We start from the raw sequence: 25,280 nt of genomic DNA, 5'->3' as shown, positions 1-25,280 counted from the left end.
GTGTCACAACCATTTATCATCGAGTCTAGTGAAAAAAAAAGTCCAGTAAAAGAAAAAGGAAAGAAGAGGAAAAATAGCAGATATAATTATTTTAAGTGAAAAAAAATGTCAGACTATTATTGAGAATATAAAATTGTAAGTACCAAAAACACACACACAAACAAAACTGCGTGAGAGAGAGAGAGAGAGAGTCAAACGGGCAAAAATGCCGCGGATGACAAAACGCGTGAACTTTGAATGCGTAAACACTCATTCAACTATTGACATACGTAATTTTAATTACTCTATTAAGCTTTTAATTCTGGCTGCATTAATTGTAATTTACTCCCTAATTTGTTTTAGAGAGAGAAAATAAAACAGTGTGATACTGACATAAACAGTCCACAGTCACACCCTACATTACTTCAGTTTCTTTCTGTCACCTCCTTTAATTTCTCTCACTTTCTTTTCATTAGTGATAAGAGTGATATAGTGACAAACAAACATGCATGTATGAAGACTGAGGACTGAAGAGTTTCTTTATATATGTGTCACCACCTTTATGATTTGGCACTGAATTCTAAGGAGAATTAAAAACTTTGTTTTGGGTTTTGGAAAGGAACCCATTTTTGTTTGCTTATCAAAGGTCAATGGGTACTGTCTTTATTTTGAGTTTCTTCTTTCTCATTATCTCCATCTCACCTTCTTGTAAGTACCTGAATTCTCTTTTTCTCTTTTCCTGTTTTTATATTTATTTATTTGTTTTATCAATGAAATGAGATTCTTTGTTAAGTTTTAATTTTTTTCCAAATTTGATTGAGGTACAGATGGGTATGATCCATTAGATCCTCATGCCAATATAACCATTACATGGGATCTCATGCTTCAAAATGATGCAACATATGATGTAAGTTTTTTTCAATTATGTTTTATTTTAATGATTTACTATCATATATTCTCTTTTATTTCATTTCACTTATTTGTGCATTCTTTGTGTTTTTTGATTGTTAAGACTTGATAGAGAGCCATTATTTAGGTTTAGGCAGCAGAAAGATTAGATGTTATTCTTTCATTCTTTGTACTTTGCTGGTTTTCTTGTCCCATCCCCATTCCCATAACAATTTTTTTTATTTTTTAATAAATAATTTTGTTTTTGATATGAGCAATATCTTTGACTTGGCCTTCATGTGATTTGTGATAGTACTTTGTTGTCTTTTTGTCTGCTTGGAAATGATCAGCTGAGGCATAACCATAGTAGTTTACTCTTTGCTGTTGATTTTCTGTCCAATCACTGTGCGCCACATCATATCACTTAGGGCATTATACAGTCTTTTAGAGTTCAGACCTTCTTTTTTTTTTTGGATGTATTCAGACCTATTAATAGAGGCATGTTTGGTGAGATAATAGAGGCCCCAAAACATTGTGCACGTTTCATCTTGCTCGTTGCTCCAATCTCTTTTTTTTTTTTTAGATCAAATCACAGCAAACAAACTGAGCAATATTATTATTATTATTATTAAAAGGAAAATTATATGATTATTTTTTTGTCAAGTTATATTATGGCACGTGGGAGCTGAAGTGTTGAAGGGAGCATTAAAACTAAATTTATTTTTAAGATTTTGTTTTGAATTTGAAATTGAAATTATTTTTGAATTTGAATATATAATTTAGTTTTAATGTTGAGGGTTTTAACTTTTAAGGGATTTCATTAGGCTATTTTCGTAAATCGACATGCCATGAGTATTTTATCAAATACTTACTTCAGGCTAGTAGACAAGGGAGAAGAAAATTCCATATTAAGTATTTTATAAAATTCAACCAAAAAAGTTCATTTCATTCTATAGTATAAAGGTAACATAAACTTGATTACCAAATAAAAATAGAGAAATACTAGTGCCATAAAAAGTTTCACAATTTTTATCACAATTTGTCATGTGGCAAATTGTGAGTGGTGGAGATGTGGACCCCCATAGACCTACTAATAATTCTCCACCACTTACATGGCAAAAATTGTGAAATGTTTTGTGACACTAGCAATTCTCATAAAAATAAGAAGAGATTTTCATTGATATCTTACTATATTTGCTCTCTAATCTGAGTAGGAAAACATTAAAATCTAGAATTCTGAAAATTACATAAACTATTAAAAATTATAGTATGCTTGATCATCCAATCTACATCAACATTCAAGAACGTGGACTAAAGGACATTTCCAATTGCGAGCTTTGTTTAGGGACAAGTGGTAATTCAAACTTGTTGAGCCATTAGGATTGTTGACACCATTTTAGTGGTTTCTAGCCATGCTAAGGCTTCACCTTAAACCATTTCTTCCTCTTTTACTCCAAAAAGTGCATGAACTTAACTAAAATTTTTTTAATAGGCCTTAACTAGTTGTTGAATTATGTGATTGGAGGAGAATGTGAATACCATATCTATAATGTCATCACACTATATATCAGCTACGTAGATTATATATTTGGTTGTTTTGTTATTTGTCCTACCTTTTATTTGATGTTGTATGTGATAGAATCTTTGCTTTGCTAAGATGATGATTAACTAGTATTTGAAAAGCATACTGCATATTTCTCAAATTTTGCTCCTGCATCAACATAATGTGCACCAAAACATCATTCTTTTTTGTCTCATATATAAAAGGTCGTGCCTAGTGCACTAAGCTCCCATTTTTATGGAGTTTAAGAGAGGTAATTGGCTCATATGTAACAATTTATTTTCCACATTTGTAGGTAAGGGTATCACTCTACAACTTCCAATTATTCCGGCATGTGGACCGGCCTGGTTGGAAATTGAGTTGGACGTGGATAAGCGACGAGGCAATATGGGATATATGGGGAGCAGAGGCCACAGAGCAAGGAAATTGCTCTAGATTTAAGGGTGGAGTACTTCCACATTGTTGTGAGAAGCAGCCAGTGATTGTTGATCTCATGCCAGGAGCACCATATAACAAGCAGTTTAACAATTGTTGCAAGGGAGGGGTGCTAACCTCTATGACACAAGACCAAACTATGTATGGTGCTGCTTTTAGGATGAATGTTAATAAAGCTACTATTAACAATACAGGCAATCGCTTCTTCATTCCTTTAAATTTCAACCTTGGTGTTCCTGGATATACTTGTGGAGATCCATTTCAAGTTCCACCAAGCAAGTTCAAGGCAGATGGAAGCCGCCGATCAACACAAGCTCTTGGTAAGTATTGAAGTTTCTAAAAAAATTTCTTATAACATTTTTTGTAAGTGAGGTTGATTGAAAAAGGTGTATGTAGAAAAAAGTGAAGTTTTAAAAAATTTCACTTAAAAAAATTGTAGTTTGAAACTGTTTCACCAAATAGGCACATCATTTTCATTTCCTTTGGTGAAAATTACAATCACATTCTCCTCCAATCAGTTATTGAATCCTGGGAAAATAATTTCTATTGAATACCATATCTATTAATCCTGGAAAATATTTTCCAGATAAAACCGAGTCTTTTTTTATTTTTTTAAAATTTATAGGCTTGTTGTCTTGTACATCTTCTTTACAATACACTATGATAATGGTATCTGCAAGACTGCAACATCCAATACCAATCTTCCCTTTCCTTTCTTTGTCAGTCAAAACAAATAGAATTCAAGTATGTTGATTGAAGGATGTGTAGGTACTATCATTGATAAGTAATTTCTGAAATTGCTATATTATTTGAGATTATATTGTATGGTTTAATGATGCTCTACTTGTTCATGACATAATTTTTTGGGTTTATGCTAGAGACTTGGAATGTAACCTGTATTTACTCGCAATTTCAAGCATCACTTACTCCAAAATGTTGTGTTTCCTTATCTGCATTCTACAATAGTACCATTATTCCTTGCCCCCAGTGCAGCTGTAATTGCGAAGGACTAGGTGGAACAAAATGTGTAAAGTAAGCCCTCCTTCTCTTTCTAATATATTTCTTGTTGTGCTTGGAAACAACATCTATAGAAGTTTAACAAGGCAAAACTAACATATTTGTATTAACTTTATATTATTTTGGTAATATAGTTCCTAAGCAATCTGATTAAGAGAAGGGGAAGAGATTCAAATAGTTCTTTGGGCTAATTGCAATTTTCCCACCCCTCCCTAAACTATGGGGTCAAATTTAATCCCCCTCTAAACTATGAAGTCAAGCATTGTCACCCCTAATAATTGGTAATAAGCAAAATACCTCTGGTTATTAACAGTTTTCGTAAATTTCAAAATTTTAACGAAAATTGTTAAGGGTAGGGGCATTTTACTTATTATCAATCAATCAGGGTTGGTTGCTTGATTTTATTGTGTTTGTGGTGAATTGAACTGGACTCCATAGTTTAGGGGGTCGGGGGTAAAGTGCAATAGTTTTTTTTTCTTCCCCTCCTTTTTTTGTCTAGTAGTTATATTGTCAATTTGGACATGTGAGACATGATTGTTCAATGACCATTTCAACTTTCCAAGTGTCTTTTCTTCAAGTTGCTTCCAAGCACCTTAATTTCTTATGTCTTTTATTATACCACCTTCTCTTCCTTCATTTTCAAAGTACCCGTTTCCATTTTGTCCCGACTTGCAGGTCTGATAAAACTCCTCCCTTGTTGGAGCTACCACATGCAAATGATGAAGAACCACAACCTTTGGTGAGGTGTTCTAACCACATGTGCCCCATAAAGGTGCACTGGCATGTGAAAGAAAGTTACAGAGAGTACTGGCGAGTCAAAATCACTATCACAAATCTTAATTATGTTAAAAACTATTCCCAGTGGAACTTGGTGGTGCTACACCCCAACTTGAGAAATGTCACTGAAGTTTTCAGCTTCAACTATCTGCCCCTTAATCCGTATGGAAGCATTAGTAAGTCAAACCAAAACCATGCCATTATTAATTTATTATTATATCTTAAATACATATGGTCCCTAAACTTTAAGCCATGAGCGATTTTAGTTCTTGAAGTTTAAAGTGATCACTTTTAGTCCCTTAGATGACGTTGTCAAACTAAAAAAAATGATGTGTGATCACTCTATTAAATACAATAGGGACTAAAATGGATCACTTTAAGTTTGTTATAGACTAAAAATGATTCCTTTAATCATTTGAAGTTTGTTAGGGACTAAAAGCACGATCACTTTTAATTTTGTTAAGGACTAAAACTAAAAGCCATCACTTTAAACTTTGAGGACTAAAATTATTCATATGCTAAAGTTTAGGAACCAACATTATATTTAATAACTAATACTACTAGATGAGCTTCATTGAGGCTTTTAAGCAGTCAAGATTTAGTAGTACTACTTAGTATAGTGTAATGAAGTTAAGATTTAGTGACCCAGTTATTGTATTTGTTTTATTTTCTTTTCTTCCCCCCCTCTTCCCTTACCATAATGAAGTCTTTTGGTATATTTTTCAGATGACACAGGGATGTTTTGGGGGATTAAGTACTACAATGACATGTTACTTCAATCAGGACCAAGTGGAAATGTACAAACTGAGATGCTACTAAACAAAGATCCAAGTATTTTTACTTTCAGAGAAGGATGGACTTTCCCAAGAAAAATTTCTTTTAATGGTGATGAATGTGTCATGCCTCCTCCAGATGAATACCCTAGGCTCCCTAACAGTGGTCATAGTGTCACAGAAAAGCCTTCCCTAATTTTCTTCTCTTTGTTTTTGCTTATAGTACTGGTGCTTTGAACAATAGGTGTCTTGCATTAGAGATTAGGACTTATAATTATAAATATATATATTCATTTCCTAATGTATCACTTTAGCTCATAATTTTGAAACCAAAAATATGAGATCAAGTAGACATGGTATGATTTATCATTGAAGAATAGCAGTATTAACAAGTAGACATAATTAGTTTTTTATTATATTGTATACAAGTAGATTTCTGATTCACCATTCCACTTGTCCTCTTGGAAACAACACAGAATTCTCTGAACTGTATGAGTGATTTTCATTTACATTTACTCCTTAAAAGATAATTCTAGTTTTCTAGGATGGAGTACAAATTAGTAAATTACTTTAGAATGTTCCTGACATGATTGCTGCTGTTTAAAGGTGGGTGAATTAGGTTACTAATCTTGGACAAAAACAGAAAAGTGGTGGCGAATTCAAAGTTTTAAACACTAGCAAATTTCCTAAGTGGAGTAAAACATGGTAAGTCCTGTAAGGCATTCACTGCTTAAATATATTCAAAACCAGATTTTAATGCGACCAAACCATTTAAATAATGATTTTTTTTAGTTATGCTAAAAAATCCTACACTACTACTCGAACCCGATCCCCCACCCCTAAAAGGGTTCTAATTTCTAAGGCTTTAGGAAGTACATCCTGTCTAACAAGTGGGTGGTGGATAATCACCATTTAAAATAGGGAAAAATTTACAGATGTCTTAAAAATATTGGTTTATGAAATATTTTTAAAAATTTTTTATAAAAAAGGAAAAAAAAAACAATTGATGTTTTAACGGCTTTTTATATTTTTCATGAAAATTGTATCAAAACTTTTTTTAAATTGTTTATTAACAATTTTCAAAAAACGCTCATTAATAAGACCTTTTAAAATAATGATTTGCCAACCAATACAATAGATAATAGTTGATAAAGTGGGTAAAAAGGAATGGCACTACAAGAGCAATTTTCCAAAACCATTACAGTGTCCTCCACTCCATAGACTCCTATATTCGTTTTTGACGATTTAGATAGCGTTCAACATTTTCTTTTTCATCGAAAACTATTGCAGATTAAGACAAGTGAAAAAGGTATATGCTTATTGCTCTAAAAGAAAAGAGAAAGTTGAAGGGACTTTTCAATTTTTTATCGTCCATCTTTGTAGTTGTGGTTGTCTTTAAATATTAGATTCGGAGTAAGGCAAAGCAAAGCGAGCATATTCCAAGCATTAAAATCAATCAACAAAGTTAAAGAAGATACATACAAAAAAAAATGATGCTGAAATAATGGCAAAAGTGGCTAAATAGTTTTAATTTTTAAACTATATATATATAGTTAAACAATCTATTTTTCAATCTATGTAGCAAAATACCATTGTTTTGAAACTCGATATTAAACATTACTGATGTCAAGTTTCAAGCCGAACTCGACATTAAAAGTATCGAGTTTTATGCGTATTTTGACACTTAATTTTTTTTTTTTTTTTAATTTTAAATTTTGCTTAGAACTCAACATTGCTAATGTGGAATTCCACTTAAAAATATGCATAGACTCGACATTGCTAATGTCGAGTTTCAATCAAAACTCAACATTAACAATGTCGAATTCCAAAAGAGTGGTATTTTGCTAGATAGTTTGAAATGAGAACTATTTGGTTACATAGTTTAAAAATTGAGCCTATTTAGCCATTTCCTCTTCAAATAATTTGATAGTTAAGTTATGAAAATTTGAACTGTGCCAATTAAGTTACAATACTATGATGCTGAAGTTAAAACTTATACAATTAACTGTTCTACTAATCCATTAAAGCCATTATTTTCGTAGGGCATACGATCATACAAAGCTTCAACATTTATCAGGACGTGTCAAATAATTTGCTACAAATTGAATTTGACTTTTTTTTTCTCCTCAAAAAAAAAAAAAAAAAAAGAAAAAAAGAAAGAAAGAAGAAAATAAAATAATTCACAAGCTGACTTTATAAATGCATTGGCATCATAAATAGTTAGGAAAATCGGCCAGCAAGGATATGTTGGGGACATTAAAAAATTTCTCCATATATATTAATGGTGATGTAGTGGATGCCACCCAGACCCAGCACTGCATTAAGTATATAGCATTTAGGACCAAGACTTTTGAGTTTTGTCACCTGCTCAACCGACATCATATGTTATTTCCCAACAACCCCCATATCTTATATCATTCACCCTAGGAATTCTGTCTCATCTGCCTGTAGTACCCTCTTTCAATAATATAAATAACAATTAATATAATTAAGGTTTTAAAAAAAATTAGTATCCCAGATATATATATTTATATATATATATATATATATATATATATATATATATCTTCCTTCTTATGTTTAGCGTCTAGGTGTACGTATATCCAGTACATTAGAAGAGAGAGATATTTGGTATCAAATAATTTCACGTCAGCAATATCAAAGTCTAATAATTAAGAAACTTCTCTCTAAAAATAAAAGGTAAAGCTTGGGTCCAGTTAAACTGGAACTATTGAGAAGAAAACGTATGGCCAAAAATGGACACGTGTCACAATCTCAACAAGTCCAGTACACTAAATGTACTGAACCTAACCCAAGTCAAAAATAAGCTATCTTACTAATAAATGAAAGATATGTGTTAATAGATAATTATTTTTGTACCTATGTCTCTTATTTATTGAATTTTGATATTGATGACGTAGTATCATTTGATACAGTATCAAATAATTTCTCCAGGGGGAGGGGTGGAATGGAAAAAATAGAGGATCGACAACCAGCCTAATGAAAATTCAATTGATTAATGTTCTCATCATACTAAAACAAAACCCTAGAAGTGTAAACATGGATTTCATTTAAATCAGTTTACAAGTACACTCGTCTTACCACAATGCAGACTATGCAGAGTAAAAGTAATGCACATCCAAACAGCACCATCTTTGCACAAAGTTGAATTCCACAAATTGTGGAAACTTCAACTGAATAATTTTCTCATCATACAAAAACAAAACCCCAAAGAATAAACATGGATTTGATTAAAAGCATGTTACAAGTACACATTTTCTTATCACAATGCATTGAAAGTAATGCACATTCAAGCAGCCCTAAACATCTTTGAACTAGGTAGAATTCCTCAACAGTGGAAACTTTAATGGGCAAAAAAATGAAGCATACAACTTTCATGATTATAATAATCTCTGAAACATACAGGACAGGACAGACTGAATCATCGGATCTGTTTTGAGTTACCACCTCCGGTAAGTCACCCGCTAGAAATTGAATAACTTTCTGGCGATGACTACCAGGTGCACATAAAGATATTAGCTTAGCAAACGGGAAAGAGAATAAAATGGTGAAAAATCAAAACGCACAAAGCTGCCAGAGAAACGTCACCAAGATTGGAGGAGCTCTGCTTTATCGCGCACAAGGGAAACAACAATTTTGGTCATAGACATGGCAATGCCAATTGAGGAAGAGAAGGGGAGAAATAGACAGTTCTGGACCGATCACAAATCTAAATGCGGAGTGGACCAGTCACAGGATCACGGCCTGAATTAGCATCCTTGTGTTTCAAAGAGAGATTTGCAAATTGGGAATCTAGGTAGTCCCTGCTTTTAGAGCGTCGATGGCTAGAAGATGGCTGCTGTTGTGGCTTTTGCTGCTGCTGATACAAGGTTCGTAGCCTCCCAATCTCCCTTTCCAATACTTCTTGCTCCACTGAACATGGTATACCACAGTTTAGTCTCATTCCATGAAAATAGCATGTATATATGTAACAATTTGCTGCCCATGAAATAACAGATCAGTGATCTCCTTCTGGATATATTGGTCTTTTAATCATTGAATTGCCTTTCAGGGTTAATTGATAGACTGTTGATGTGTTGGTACAAAATTTACCCTGAAAATTTCAGAGGGACCCAATGCATCCAAAAGGAGACCTATGCTCTGAGAAAATCAATTTCCCAGGGACTGCTTGTTTTGTGGATTAATTTCATCAACACCAGCTACTTATTGGCGCTTTCAAAATGCAAATTATAACCAGTAAAAGGTAGCATGACAAGTCTGCTAAGTGCTAAATGTTTCTTCTTGAAAAAATTAAAGAAAAGTAAGTCATACAACATGGTTGTTTATTAGTAAGTAGGGAATTCCAAATGCAGTATAGCAGGTCCACCACATTCGGCAAGTCATCTAACCAGTAAAAAGTAGCATAGCAAAACTAGAATGCAACATCATAGCCAGCAAAATGTAGCATAGCATGCCAGATAAAAGCTTTTAATAAGTAGCATAATATAAAGCTAGAAATTCACATTCAGATTTTATGGAAAGCTACTGTTAAATAATTATTATTTTTTCATATTTTATTTAATTATCCATCAGTCTAACATATTCTTCTGATTGTTGCCAGACCCATCAACATAGACAGAAGAAATTAATTGTTAATTCCTACACCTAGACCAACATTTCCACCTGTTGTCTAAAAAGCATACAGAATGACATGGCTAGGATCTAACTCGTAGACAGAAATCACTACAGGAAAATCAAAGGCATGCTTAACTCATACTCATGCTTGTCATTGAAATGAAACTTGCAATTTATTTATTTATTTTTTTAAAAGAATCAGTCCGGAAATTTTGGAAAGTGCAACCTGCCTTAGAACTCCTAATCTCTGACAGCATTTTAACCTCCTTTCCCATTTTTTTGGGATTCATTCAAACCCTAGATGTGCTCCACCATTGGTCTTTTTTGCTTTTGCCCAAAGGCCGTTGGCCCTCTTTGCCATTTTAGAAAATAAGCATAACTGTCAACATTAATTTCCCATATGTTTTAGGTTTCTAATTCTCCTCAAACTGCACTTACATATCAAGTCCTAAGTTTGGTTTGGGTCATGTCTCCTCACCATATGCTTCTGCTTCAAATTGGACATCTAATATGGAAATACTCATTTTTAACACTCATAAATGTCAACATTCACATTGGCCATTGACCTCATAAATAGAAAATACATTTTTATTAAAAGGTGCTAAAGGGGACAAAACTAGTGCAAAGGAAGAATACTAGTGAAAGCCCTAAAGAAGGAAGAGTGAAGAAAGCTAAAAATGGAAATAATTTCAAGCAATTAAAACCAATATCCATTTGCAAGTAACAAATGAGTCGGGTAAGGATGGAATATCAAGCTTACAGTATTTGATAAGCTGCTCCTGGGCTAAATTTTCTAATCGCTGCTTAAGGGCTTTGTTCTCCATGCTCAAAATAAGATGCTGCTGGTTGAGAAATTCAAGTTCAGCTGAAACTTCAGACCCTTCTGCCTGTAAAATAAAACGTAGAGAAGTAAGATTTCAACTCTTTAGTACAGCACAAAGTCCACTTAAACACCAAATCAATTTTATGTAGTATTTCAACTTCTGCTGATACTTGCCTGTAAAGCTTGTACATTCCTTTCAAGCTCAGCTATGTATTGAAGCTTCCGAACCCGTGAACGTTGAGCAAATTGCCTGCACCAAATAGCAATTCACATTTAATGATATATAAACCCCTTCCAGATACAGCAACTTTTTCTTTCTCTTTTGCATGCATTTTATCCTATAAATAAATACCAATTCCATTGTTGTTAAAAGATCCTTACAATTACAAATACCCGATTAGATTGTTTATTAGCAAAAGTAACATCAATGAAACATAAAACAAAAGTTAGCTGTATGTCCCAACTTAAGAAACAGTCATGCACAAACTATGGATATAAATATTGTGCACCCATGTTCCAATCAATGCTTCAGAATTAGAGAAAAAACATGTGGGTGTATGGATAAACAATTTCAACCAACATATCTCTCATCTTTTTTTTTCTTTTTTTCTTTTTTTATAAAAAGAAATAATAATTTTTTAGAAGACAATTGAACAAGTACACAGGATGAACATACTAAATCCTCTCAAGATTTACAGCAAAAAATTAAAAAAAAAAAAATTCCAACAAAGAATCGGAATGTAAACTGCTCAAAGTGCACAGCCAGTTGAATACTGAGCAAAGGAAAATAATTTTCAGTGAGCTTTCACTGAGCTCCATGCAGTTAAAAATGCAGTTACAACTCATTTCCCAAGTTTTCCGCATTATACAAAGATAAATTGTACCCATATCACACCTCTCTTGACAACTAACTGCCCATTTGGCACAACTTATTTTTCAGCTTTTAGAAAATGGGATGTTTGAAAAAGCTGTATGTAGAAAAAACTGGGGGGTTTTTAAAAGTTGTACCATGAAAATATGAGGTTTTAAACTGCCCACCAAATGGATTCTAAATCTCCCCTTCCAACTAGCAAATTCTTCCATCACAATCTGAGGCATCACCCAACACACCCAAAATAAAGACAAAGCTAATGGCCAAAAGTGTCTTGATATGGCACAATGTAATAGGAGATAGTTTACAGTCTCACCACAATCCCAGTACATGCAACATCCATCCATAATGACTTCTCTTCTTCTTTTTTTCCTCAAGTTGTCAATTATCAAAATCTTACCCAAAGCAATTGTCCACCAAAAAGCACTACTTTTGACACCAGATATTCTTCCATGGAAATTCAACCATTAAACACTTTCCACGAGCCTCTAGAATGAACTAACCTCAAACCTTTCTTTCTTAGAAAGCTCCAATACATACTATATTCACCTCCACCCGATGCGAAAATAGTGCGTAATAAAACAAAAAAGTTATCAACTGACTCTACCTCCCAAACTTGCAAAAGGGTCTCATGAATCTAATGTTCCAATATCCTGTTCCTTCACCTGCCATTCCCATATGCATATATGGGATGCAACTGGAACTTCACAGTAGTTAAGAATAGGTCCAGAAATTTATCCTTTAATGCCATTGCATCCATACCTTTTGGTGTCCAGTTCCCATAATAATTACAAGAAGAACACAAAACAAAAGGTTGCAGACTTTTCTATAAGTACCAAACTATTTACACCTTTCACCCATCATAGAAAACACAAATTTATCAAAACATTACCACAACATAGTCAATGCTAATTATAATTCTAAACAACAATAGCTGCATTCTGGATGAAGTTAATACAATACAACAAACATTTAGGAACCATTAATTTTTATTATTGTTAAGCTACACATGCACCTAGTGGGTCTTGAGCCCACAACCTCACCCTTCACCTAACATTTGCAAGGGAGGAGGTACCAGACCAGTTGAGCTAGACCTCATTCGCAAGAACCATAAAATATTAGGCCAAATAACTATTTTGGTCCCTAATTTATGAGTCAGAGTTCAATTTTGTCCCTAAACCTTTTTTTTTTTTTTTTTTGTCAATTTAGTCCCTGAAGTTTTGAAAATCATACATGCTATCAAAGTTAAGTGCAGAAATCATACAAATCATGCATCTTTTGAGCTCTTTCATCTTGTATTAGTTACAGTCCATTTTAATGACAAGTCAATCACTAAATTTGTAAAGCAATTTCATAAAATTGCTCAATTTTTTTTTTTTTTAAGAGAGAAAAAGGGTTTTTTTTTAAAAAAAAAAAAGAGAGAAGAGGGAAAGGGTAATATTGAACCATTTTAGAAACTTCAGGGACCAAATTTACATAATTGATAATTCAATGAAAAAATTATAGAATATATATATATAAAATGTAACATCAAGTAAATCAAATATATCTTTCAATATAAAGAACATTTAAATTGGCTACATACTGTTTAGCGCGTTTTGTATCTGTCTCAGAAGCAGAAGGCTTAGCATTTGAATCCCTTCTTTCAGAAGTAGCTTTTGGATCTTGTGGACATGATTCAACTTGATCCTGCTTTTCGCTTGCAGTACATGAAACCACATCAGCTTCATGTGGTGAGCATGATGATCCTGAACTCTGATGAACAGTGTTATCCTTGACAGAACGGCTGCTTGGGCTAACCACAGCATTCAAAGATGGATCCCATGCCCTATTCTTCTGCTTTGCCAAGTGGACATCTGCATAGAATGAAGCATGCTGCACATCTTTGTGAAGATCAAAATCCTGAGATCCCCAAGAAGGTACAGAAACCATATTTTTATATTTGAAATCATCCTGAGCTGCATAATCAAAGTTAGAAGCATTTGCTACATCTATGTAAGCAAAGGAATCACTTGATGAACGCCTATGACCTCCTCTGCGTACAGGTGTCTCTGGTTCATTAAGAAGATCATCAAGCCAAGAAGGTTGCTCCTCTATGAGCTGGCTCTCAGAGGAAGTTCGTTGGTGGTGTGCATTTCCCTCTCTAGTCTTCTGAGCAGCTTTTGGTCCAATAGTAGGACCTGGGACATAATCAACATACGAGGGGGAAACAATAGGAAATGGACTTTTAGGAGGAAGCAAAGCGTGTTTTCCTGAGTAGATCAAATTTCTGATGTTTGATGACCCCTTGGAATTTGCCATGGCCTAAGCTCAACCAGTCCCTGTCAAAATTATATGGAATGAAATGACATAAAAATAAGGATAATATAACCATCAAAAAACAATATTAAGCAAGAAAAGGAAAAATCCCAATCAACATTGTTGCAGAGGCCTCTTCATCAATAAATTGTTTGGCAATAACATCTTGAACCAACAAGTAGAAACAAGTAAAAGGTCCAAAAGGCAGTGCTGAAACTTGAAGGTAACATAGTTACTTTTTATAATCAAACAATACCATAGGATAAATATTTAAAATGGTATTGATATTTTTACTAGGTACAACACTTCAAATCAATGAAATTTTCTAAAAAGCAAACAAGTCCAAAGCATGTACATGCATCTGCACCATGCAACCACACTCAAATCCAGGTAGCATAGCAAGACACATAAGGAACTGATAAGAAACTAATTACATATGTAATCCATGTGTCAAACTGGCATCTAAACAACAATAACAAAGCCTTAGTCCTAAAATTTTTGGGGTCGGCTATGGATTCTCAACATATTAGTCAAGGTTGACCACAAACTTGCATCTAAACATTATTGCAAAAAAGGGATCCATTAATAAGTTATATCCAACTAAATTGAGAGGGCAAAGGAAAAGGAAAAAAAGTTCCATCTACACAAATTAGGCAAGGCCATTGAGCTCCAGTGGAAGAATGGTTGGAGGCTGAGGTGGTGTGTTCATAAACCAGTGCGTGCGTAACTTACCAATAAAAAAAATCATGGACAAAGTTTGGCTACAAACTAGTTTGTAGCTTTGTAGCCAATGGTTACAACTCCACTCAATATATTGAATGTTAATTTTAACAAATCTACCATTAGATTACATTTTCTTCTTATATCTTCCAAACTTGAAAATTTCCAAATGATCAAAGATTAATAGCTACGTCATCAATCAAATGTTTAAATTTTAAGTTTTTGTAATCTAAAATTATGCATAAAAAATAATTTTATGGATCAAATAGTAAATAACATCCGATTGACAGAAAATTTTACATGTGTTAAGAACATAAAAAACATGCAATCCAATAGTTAGATTTTCAAAATATGTAGCCATGTTAATTTTTGTAGTGGGGAGTTGTACCATCAGCTACAACCAAGTTTGTAGCTAAACTTTGTCCAAAAATCATTTTAAAATCAGGCAAGTACTTCAAACAGGTAGACTTGGCAAATAGGGTCATTCCATCATGCCGAAAGGAAAACTGAAGCATTACAGCTTCTATGGCAGTATGGCACATTGCAATACAACAACAACAAAAAAAACCTTAGTTCCAATTTTTTTTGGGGTCGGTACAAACAACACTTTATTGGTTGCAGGTATAACTTACTAATACACACGCACCCAATGGAGCTTGACATCGTTCTTCACCTTACTCATACAAGATGAGGAGATGCCAATTGAACCGAAAAAAAAAATTAAAAATTTTGAAGACTAGTAATAGATAAATACATGAATACATTATACATATTCCTAGAGTCTTTAAATTTTTTATTTTGTTCTAGGAATATATATACATATACAAATACAAGAATACATTATACATATTCCTAGAGTCTTTATGTTTTTTTATTTTTTCTACCGAAGAGCTCTACCTCAATTGGCACCTTACAGGGTGAGGTAGTAGGTTCAAGAGCAATCATGAACGTGTGTAATTTACAAATAAAAAAACAATTGATTTTTTGTTCATCAAACCAACTCATACTCAAAATTCAATGAAGCAAAAATTATCCTACAATCTAATTACCTAACAAAATAATCATCAAGTTCATAAATTTAATCAGAAAATGAAAAATCAAAGAGACAGACATCAATAACCCCCTAATTTCTGTTAGGCAAACAAGAATTCTTTTTTTTTTCTTAATAATAAAAAAAAAAAAGTTGAATAATACCATATCCCTGAGCTAAGTTCAGACAAGCTTTTTCTTCTCGCTTTTCTTAGCTCCCAAACAACGCGGAAAAAAAAAATCGAAGATTCCAAAAAAAAAAAAAGTTTTGTTTTTCGGTTTCCTACATTTTCTCGTCAACCAAATGGAACATATAAATATAGAAATAGAAAACGCACACAGCACCTGAAACAACAACAAAAAAAAAATAGGGAAAAAAAAAAAAAACAGTGATTCAACGAAACGAATTGTAGCAATGTGGAACTGATTTAACCAACTGTGATATACGGAAATGAAAACAGATTCGATATTCGTAACAAACAAAAAACAAAACAGAATGTGAATTATTTTTTTTATATATATAAATTCGCTTACCTTTTTTTTCTGTTTTTCAAAAAACAAATAAATAAATAAAAAACGTACCGGTTGTGGAACGACGAATCGAGATCTCACAATGGAAATGCGAAAAAAAAAAAATTGTATGAGAAATAGAAATCGAAGCTCTATCTCTTAGGGTTTTGATTGTTTTTGTGTTTTTGTTATTTTGATTTTGGTGTTTGAAGATATTTCTTTCCTTTCTTCTTCTTCTTCTTCGGAAGCTTTGGTTTTGTTTGTGTTTCTCTCTCTACTTTCTCTCTCTTTCTGTCGTTGAACTGTGTGTTGAATAAGGAGCTGGAATTCATCGAATTTAATAACCATTAAATGTAAAAATTGTAAAATAATTAAATTTATATTTAAATTTAAATTGTTTCTGAAGGTTGTATTTATCTCTTATACCACGTTATATTAATAAGCTAGTATATTAATTTTATATATGTAGAAAAATACCTTTCTTTTTTTTCTTTTTCTTTTTTGTATGTATATATGAGTTTATGCTATGACATTGACAGTCATAATTATTATATTTTTCTTTTACAATTAGTAGATAAGCAAACTCAGTTTACACTTTAAAAGTCTATAAAACTTGCTTCTTTGTAATATTTTAATTTTTTTTTTTTTTTATGAATTATAATCTTGTGTTAACTATAGTAAAGGTTTTTTTTTTTATCATTTTTTTATTCTTTGAAGAATAAACGAGTCTTTCTAAAGTTTCAAGTGCTTTGATTATAGATTTGGTTTGACTATAGCTAAGTTAATTTTAAAAATAAATTGAGTCAAGTTTTGATTATGTTTGGTGTGTCAGAAGTTTTGTAATTGAATTGACATCTCCTTATTTATTAAGTATTTGAGAGTTTATGGAGGAAATGGTGATAGTTTAAAGAGGAAATGATTCGAATTGTGGGATTAACAATATATTGTAATTATCTCTATAAAAAAAATTGTGTTTGGGGTAATTCATGTAGATTAAATAGCCAATATGTATCTTAAAAATCATAACATTAGTTTTATTCAATTTATGTCTAATTTTGAGTTTTTTTTTTTTTTTAAAGACAATTCCTTAGTGTTGAAAAGTTTTACCAATAAATAAATAAATTATCAAGTTTAGTTTTATGATTTGTATGACACCCCAGCTTATAAGATTTTATCATATTAGGAATTTTTTGAAGAGGGAAAAAATAAAAGGAAAGAGAGTGAGGGGTGAAGAGAGATTGGGGGGGGGGGGGGTGGAGAGGGGGTGCCAATTTAATTTGACTTCATGGCATAACAATGTTACTACTATTATTAATTTTTTTAAAGTTTTTTTTTTATTTTTTATTTTTTATGGATAGAATATAAAAGTGCAAATGGGTGGAATATTTTTCTATTAGGAATTGACAAGTAAGTAATTACACGCAAAGTAGCAATGTGGAGCAACTTGTCTATTGATTATAAATGATGAGTGGCATTTATAAAAAGATGTGGAGACAGAGAGAGAAGCAAATAAAAATAAAGTGCAAATTGGGACAACTAACTCCATATATAAAGTGCACAAGAAGACAACAAATTCCATTCCTATATTCCAAGACATGTCCACAAGATCGAGCCCACACAACAGCATGAAGCTTCCCATCCTAGAAAGCTAGTATTTTCAAAAACCTTTTTTAGCTTGATTTGTTTTGACAATGGATTATCTTTTAAAACAGTGTAAACATAAAAAAATGATGTCTTCAAGACCTTCCTTTTTTTTTCTTTTCTTTTTTTTTCTAATTTAAAAAAGATATAAATTCATCCAAAACATCATTTTTGTAAAGAAGTTAAAAGTAGTCGATGTACATCCATAAAGCTAAATTGGGAAAGAGTTATAACTAGTTATTATGAGGGTTGATTAATTTAATTTAATCCATTGTTAGAAAGAGATTTTTTGCAGAGGGGAAAGTGATTATTTTTAATGGTGGATCTAATCTGATAATTAGTGAACACAGTGGGTTCTATTTCTAGCACCCAGAAAAAGAAGAAAAGGGACTGCATGTGCATGCAACAATGGACATACAGGTCTGATAGATAGCAACAATTATACACCCTGTAAAAAGTTGGTGACCAACTCATCTGGGACATGAACACCCCACTAAGGACAAATCAACTCTGTTTGTAGCTCTTGTAATCCCATTTTCAATTTTACAATCACTCAAAATACTTTTATGTACAAATTATGCTGCTTAGATGAGTAGGGAAGAAAATTGCCACACCATCTTTAATCATCAGAGATTCCAAATTCTCTATTTACGCGTGTCATCCTTGCACGGGTCATACTAATCTTCTCTATATCGTTCCAATTTTATAGGATGTCTTTGCTAGGGGACTTAATCTTAATCATCAGAATTCTACGAGAGTGAATTTATCAGCATTATTGGCAGAATTACTGTAAGCAGTTCAACTTCCAGTAGAAACTGGAAACCATTCCACAATGCAATGACTGTAAGCTCATAACAATGTAAACGCATACACAAATTGATTGAAAACAGAATATTATTGTGATCTCTATGTATAGGACATTGATCTACTATATATAACAAAATTTCAGAACAGGTTGGAGATTTTATAGCAACTCTTATTATGTACAGAAACAGAAATTCCAAAGGAAGTTGCATCATCCCCATCAACTGCAACATAATTTATGTATTTATCCTTACATGTATCAAAAGAAATTTAATAGCCCTCAACTACACTTCAAAGATTCCCATTACCGGGATTCAAAAAATAGATTGTAAAGATGGTGGTGTTCAAATATTGAAAAGCACAACTAAATATGATAATGAGATGAACTTATGAACCGAGCAGCTTCTTCCATCTGGCATATCCTAAGACAAACAGGAAAATAAATATACATAATACTGTAATACCACCAGCAAAGTACCAAAACACCCAGTTCACATTGTACAATGGAAAAGGGATGTTCATCCCAAACCATGCTGCTATCAAGGTTTCAATAGCAACAGCAAATGATGCAATGGTCAACGTCAACTGCAGTTGAATAAGTTCGTTTCGCTGGTTGTCAAGTTGGATGTTAACATAGTCTTCTGTGTCACCAATATACTCCCGAACCTGCCGAATGGGGGAATTAACAGTAAATTTCAAAGACACGAACGAATTAATTGTCATGCCTCTATTGTTTCAAAACGTTTTGAAACCTACATCACACCATCAAAATAATCATAAATTTCAGGTCTTAAGGCCTCAAAAGTTTATTTCCAGTAAGAAAAGTACCTTTGAAACATGAATAAAAGACCAATCACATGCTACCATCTTTCCCAAATAAATAAATTTGAGCTCATTTTACCATCTTAAAGTACAAGAGCTTACCAAGAAGCCCATCAGCATCAATTCTTTATATTGAGATGGGGCTACCTCATTAAGATATAAATTGGTCCATTAACAGACAGGTAGCTGATGGGTTAACCAATCCTTTCAGCAAGCCATTCTTATGCTATTTAAATTGTTTCCAAATTAGAAAGGATCTATCAACTCCAAATTGGACCCTCATAAGTTTTGAAACAATCCGAATTTCCAAACTAAAGCTTTGTGTATAGCATGAAAGATACTAGATTTATCTATCTAGTACCAATATTAAATTTACAAGTTAGTGTTAAGCTTGACCATATTACTGTTGCCTGGTTTAACTGGTAAACAGTGCTAAGGAAACATTGCAAAGGATTAAATTTAGAGTTTTAGTTTAAAAGGCTTATGACATTTGCTTATGCTATAGTCAAAAAGGGTAATACTCACAGACAATATCTTGTTACGAGTTCCATCCAGCTGCATAAAATAGGCTTCAAGCAACATCTCCAGATCCTCTACATCATTATCATCCTGAAAGTTGCTAGTCACCAAACTTCCGCTCCTGGCAGAACCAAGTCGGCGGAGATGGGAATGGGGAGAAGCGGTAACTATGCTATTTGAAGCAGCAGCTCCCAATAAAGCCTCAGGAGGCTGATTCTGGATCCACTTCCTTGTGAGATATAAATGTGCCATATCTTCGTTGTCATCTAATAGATGTTCGATTTCATCCCTTACCTAGCATTAGACAGATATGTTCTCCTCATTATAGATAATATAATGCATAAATAATAGAAGACATGAAAAATCATAAACATCTGTATGGAGATATTTTATTATTATTATTATTATTATTATTTTTTGTGATGTGTGGAACCTCACCAAGGCAGGACCCTTTGGACCCACCCCCAGGGAGTAAACCATAGATATACGACTCCACCTACCACAAATCTGTATGGAGATATATACTCATTTCAACTATAAATAAGTTTCCCAGAAGAGAGAGAGAGAGAGTAACATTTATTTTAATTTATTATTATGTTAGGGTAATAAGAAAAAGATATTTTTAATTTTTTTGATTAATAATAATTTTGAAATTTATTGCTTAAGACATCTAATCTGTTGATTAACATTCAATTTTCACAAAAAAAAAAAAAAAAAAATTATTGAAATATTTTTTAATATAAATAATACACAAAAACATAATAAAAACTAAGCCCCCTCCCCAAATAAAACTTTGAACAAGTTATAATTACTAATTAGTTGTAAATTTTATTTATAAATTCCGACCATTTTACTTTTAGTTCCTTCTACATCCCAACTCTCAAAGCACAAAATTTATATTTCATAAGGCAATATCTTTATTGTTGTGTCCAATAAATGAAAACTATATAATAATTAGTGTCACTCTAACATTTGCTCAATAGCAAGAAAGGTTAATATCTTCATAAAAAGGTTGATATGATTGGTCTCTCTCTCTCTCTCTCTCTCTCACACACACACACACAAAGACTAAAAATCTCATTAAGGAGAGGAGGAGGATGACATAAAACAGACAAGGTACATAACAGGAAATACATAAAAAATCCTATTGCCCTATAAATACATTCACAAGAAATTTACTAAACTTAAGGAGGGAGAGAGTCAGCCAAAAGGTGTATGCTTGAATGCATCTAATGCCTCTAAGAGGCTGCGGAAACAAAGGCATAAGTTCTTTCTTATTCATTGGAGCAAGGGGCAGAGAATGGGTGCCTGTAGTCCAAGAAATAAAGGAACAAGGCAGGTAATTTTAGTGATCATGATTAGTAATGCATTTTACCCAAGTAGTAATGATAACCAAGAACTACCAAGTTTGACACCTTGCAGCATGAAGACCATTCTACTCCTTTTTTTTTCTTTTATTGGTAAGTTACAAACAATAGGTCTCCAACCCACAACATCACCCTCCACCTTGCTCTTGCAAGACAAAGGGGCCCATGAAAAACCAACCCAAGATGCCTTTTCAAACTCAAAATTCAAATGCCACTATGAGTTCTTATCATTTCCATGCAGAAGCAATATGCTATAAAATATTTGTTATTAATTATTTTTATTTATTAGAGCAGATGAAGAGCTATATGACTGACCATTTGTAGGGTTCAAGGGCTTTCCTTTCATAATAGAGGTTACAACAGCATTTTAAGGGATTCTTGACTCTTTATTATCAAGAATAATTGATTTCACCTTTCAAGTTCATTTAGTAACTATAGGGTTTAGTTGTTTGCTTAATTTAGGACCCAAGAAACAGCACTCTTGGGTTTTTCTTCATTAAGCACCCAAGAAAAGGCTATTTATCTGCTTTCCTTTGGGATAGGCTTCAACGGAGATCAAGGCATCATTCCATCTTATCAGACTCCCTGACTACATCGGTAAAGAAATCCCCCCTTTTTGCCCTGATAAGTAAGTTTTAACCCTAAGGGGAGGATAAGGGAAGCCTCAAACTAATGACCCTCACTGTGTGAGATGTGGTTCCCAGCATGCGTCAGTAAAGAGATCAATGGATGCAAAGAAATCTCAATATATCTCCTTTCTTTAAAATTCATCTTTATCATGAGGTGACAAAACATATTACACCCGGAAAGTAAAAAGATTTAAGAACCCAAAGAAAGAATGAAGTAACAGTTAACAGCATACCTTTTGCACACGTGCAAGCAGCCGGGTAAGATTGCTTTTCAAACTTCTCACATATTCAAGATTCTTGGTGCTAACATTCCTGGCCAGTTCATCCAACACAGGGTAAGCATTTCTCTCGAGGTCAGCCACATTGGAATCCAGATATGTACAGACAACCTCTAATGCAATCTCCAGAACCTGAAACTCAAAGGGAAGCTCACACTGCAGACCTTCAGTTGCTTCTGGAACGGGCAACCATTGTCTCCCTGTTGAAACACGCATTTCGTTATCTTGTTCATCTTCATGGCCAGCTCCATGGAATGGGCTTTTACAAGGAAGTTGTTGCCTTAGCTGCTCCACGAATGGAAGAACCTCCGGACGGAGAGGATCAAACAACAGCACTTCTTCGGCTGTAACTATGGCCTTTATAAACTCCAAATTGACAACCATCGCTTTCTCCCTTGCTGCAAATAAAGGAGAGAGAGTTTAGTTAAATTTTTCATCAGAATCAGCCACTAAAAATGCTAGCAACAACCAATAAAGCAGAAAGTGATCTTATATGGCTTTGATACAAACAAACATATGGGTTCTGCAATATGACCTTTAATATATAAACACAAAAGTACCTCAAACACATCTAAGCAAAGTCCAAACAAAAGCCAGACACTTTCAACTAAGATCCTCTGTAAAGTCTAAAGAGTTGGGTTTATCAACACGAATAATCACGGATTGACTGCTATGACTCAGCCATGGGAAATGAATTATCAATCAATCCATGATTTACTCATGTTGAAACACAATGTGAATACCCTTTTTTTTATTGGTAGGTAATAAGTTACACATGCACTAGGTGGGTTCTTGAACTCACGACCTTGTTGGAAGTTGTCCACTTTTAACATACCCCACCCTTCACTTAGTTTTTACAAGGGAAGAAGGTGTCATTTCAGGTACAGCTCATTGGCGATAAGGCAAAGTGAATACTTTCAAACAAGTAGTTTGAAGCTACCCTTGGTGCGACTACAAATCACAAAATTCGAGTTCAAGAATCAACCTCTCTCCAAAAAATGGGGGAAAGGCTACCTACCAATTACCTCTCCTCAACCCCACGAAAGTGATAGCTTTGTGCAGTGGGTATAAATCATAGTCAAATAATTAAATTCACCCCTTCATAAAAGCTTAAACAGTTACAACAATAATTTAACATGTTCACACCATGTCTCCAATCTACCTCACATTTAAAAAGTATAGAAATTCCACAAGTTAAACCCTACTTCTCAATAAGGATTGTTAGTCCACTTATGAGAAAATTGTTATTAATAATAACCAAATTCATCCTTTTTCTAATAACTTAACTTAAGCTTTTGGAACAAGCGATTAATCAATAACCAAACCCAAATATTTTCCCAAATTCTACACACACAAAAAAAAAAAAAAATCCTTTCTTTGCATGAAACCTTTATACTCACAAACAATACACTCAATCCAGAAATTGCAACAATTGCTTTTAAGTCCTACAAGATTGTGGGATCCACATACCATATCAAGTGGGACCTACCCACTCTAAGAGTGAGAATGTATACACCCACTACATAAGATAATAATCCCAAAAAATTTCAATTATAAAAAAATATTTTTACAAAAAGTTTTGTAACGCGTGATGTTTCTATCGGCATTCGTGATGACACCTACGATCAAATCTTCCTTCATATTATTATTGTAACTATCAAATCATCAAAAATACTAAAAACCCATTTTTGCTTCCACTTTTTTGTGATAATTTCTAACAAGAACAACTTCAAGTCCAAAATCAAAATCAAAACAAAGTAGAGAGAGAGAGTAAAAGTGAAAGATTATAATATACCAAGGATATTGGAGGAGTGAGAGAAAATAGGGCCAAGGATTCTCAAATCCCTGGCGGGAATAGAAGCGCGACGAATGATAGCGTTTTTGTCCAACTCCGTCAGCTCGTGCCGCCCACTCCGGTCCAGCCTCATCCATAGCCGAGCTCCACCGGTCTTCTTCTTCCCTTTTCCAACCAAAATACAATTATTGTTGTTTGGAGGCGAGGCGGCTCCTCCTCCGATCTGCGGCGGCAGCGGCGGCGACGACCCAACCTGCTTCTTCAAGCGCCGGGACCTCGGCGATGACGTGGCCGCCTTCTTCCCCATCAATTCCGCTCAAACTCTCTCACTCTCTCAATTTGAGAGTAATGGGTTTTTTTAGGGAATAACCCAAGATTCCAAAAATCCCAAGTCTTCTTCTTCTTCTTTTATTCTTGCCTTGTTCCATAAACGCCTACGCTGGTTTTGAGACTTTTGAAAATCAATTTTTTACTATATATATGGAGAAGCAAACAAAAAGTAGAGAAGAGAGAAAGGAATCCAAAAAGTAACTGACAGTCAGTGAGTCAGTTTGGGGCCACCCTCTCTTGTTATTATTTGCTATTTTTATTCAGATTTTACTTCAAGCCATTTGTCATTTTCCACTTTTAAATTATAGATTAAAATTAAAAATTGCTCTTTGACTTTGTTTAAAAATTTATTTCAATCCAACAACTTAACTTTCTTTCAATTTAACCCCCCTTGTTTTAGTTTCCATCATAATTTCAAATACAAAATAATGTGGTTTTAGGGTTATTTTAAGAGTTTGATTTTGACGAAGACTAATGGGAGTATTTAATTGAATAAAATTGAAAGTTAAAGAATTGAATTGAATGAAAGTAAATTTAGAGGACTAAATTGAATATTGGGTAAAGCTACAAGGTGCAATTTGTAATTTTGTGAATTATTTATCAGTTTTGACATTTGTATAATTTTTTTTTTTTTTTTAACAATAAGACGTGTTTGGTATGATCACCCTTGGAGATAGCCTAATGGCTTGTTTGGAAGTTTAGAGAGGGAGGAGGGTAGAGGGGAGAAGAGTAAAGGGGAATGATTCCCCTCCACCTTATTTTGATGTTTTTAAAATTAG

At 33.4% G+C, this 25,280-nt stretch overlaps 3 protein-coding genes and 1 non-coding gene across 4 annotated transcripts; 1 reads left to right on the top strand and 3 right to left on the bottom strand.

Moving 5' to 3' along the window:
* The first annotated feature begins 332 nt into the window (after positions 1–332).
* On the top strand, positions 333–5,874 carry LOC115977520 (COBRA-like protein 6). Its single transcript, XM_031099407.1, has 6 exons — positions 333–687; positions 807–886; positions 2,724–3,183; positions 3,742–3,895; positions 4,556–4,833; positions 5,384–5,874. The coding sequence occupies exons 1-6, from the start codon at positions 630–632 to the stop codon at positions 5,665–5,667; spliced, it is 1,314 nt and encodes a 437-aa protein (XP_030955267.1). The 5' UTR covers positions 333–629; the 3' UTR covers positions 5,668–5,874.
* A 2,710-nt stretch (positions 5,875–8,584) lies between these two features.
* LOC115977522 (uncharacterized protein At4g06598) lies at positions 8,585–16,604 on the bottom strand. Its single transcript, XM_031099408.1, has 5 exons — positions 16,389–16,604; positions 13,345–14,080; positions 11,063–11,138; positions 10,826–10,952; positions 8,585–9,363 (listed from the first exon to the last, which is right to left on the bottom strand). Exons 2-5 carry the CDS (start codon positions 14,058–14,060, stop codon positions 9,161–9,163), a joined length of 1,122 nt encoding a protein of 373 aa, XP_030955268.1. The 5' UTR covers positions 14,061–14,080; positions 16,389–16,604; the 3' UTR covers positions 8,585–9,160.
* A 1,978-nt stretch (positions 16,605–18,582) lies between these two features.
* On the bottom strand, positions 18,583–18,685 carry LOC115978498. The gene has a single exon (XR_004088769.1). It is a non-coding gene; the product is annotated as a U6 spliceosomal RNA (small nuclear RNA).
* Positions 18,686–18,837: 152 nt separating this feature from the next.
* On the bottom strand, positions 18,838–24,710 carry LOC115977519 (magnesium transporter MRS2-4). The gene is made up of 4 exons (XM_031099406.1): positions 24,172–24,710; positions 22,332–22,774; positions 20,109–20,396; positions 18,838–19,427 (listed from the first exon to the last, which is right to left on the bottom strand). The coding sequence occupies exons 1-4, from the start codon at positions 24,476–24,478 to the stop codon at positions 19,149–19,151; spliced, it is 1,317 nt and encodes a 438-aa protein (XP_030955266.1). The 5' UTR covers positions 24,479–24,710; the 3' UTR covers positions 18,838–19,148.
* Between the last annotated feature and the right edge of the window lie 570 nt (positions 24,711–25,280).

The sequence above is a fragment of the Quercus lobata genome, chromosome 2, assembly GCF_001633185.2.
Source record: "Quercus lobata isolate SW786 chromosome 2, ValleyOak3.0 Primary Assembly, whole genome shotgun sequence".
Classification (NCBI taxonomy): domain Eukaryota; kingdom Viridiplantae; phylum Streptophyta; class Magnoliopsida; order Fagales; family Fagaceae; genus Quercus; species Quercus lobata.
The sequence above is the reverse complement of the archived record's forward strand: the minus strand, read 5'-3'. Positions and strand labels throughout refer to the sequence as shown.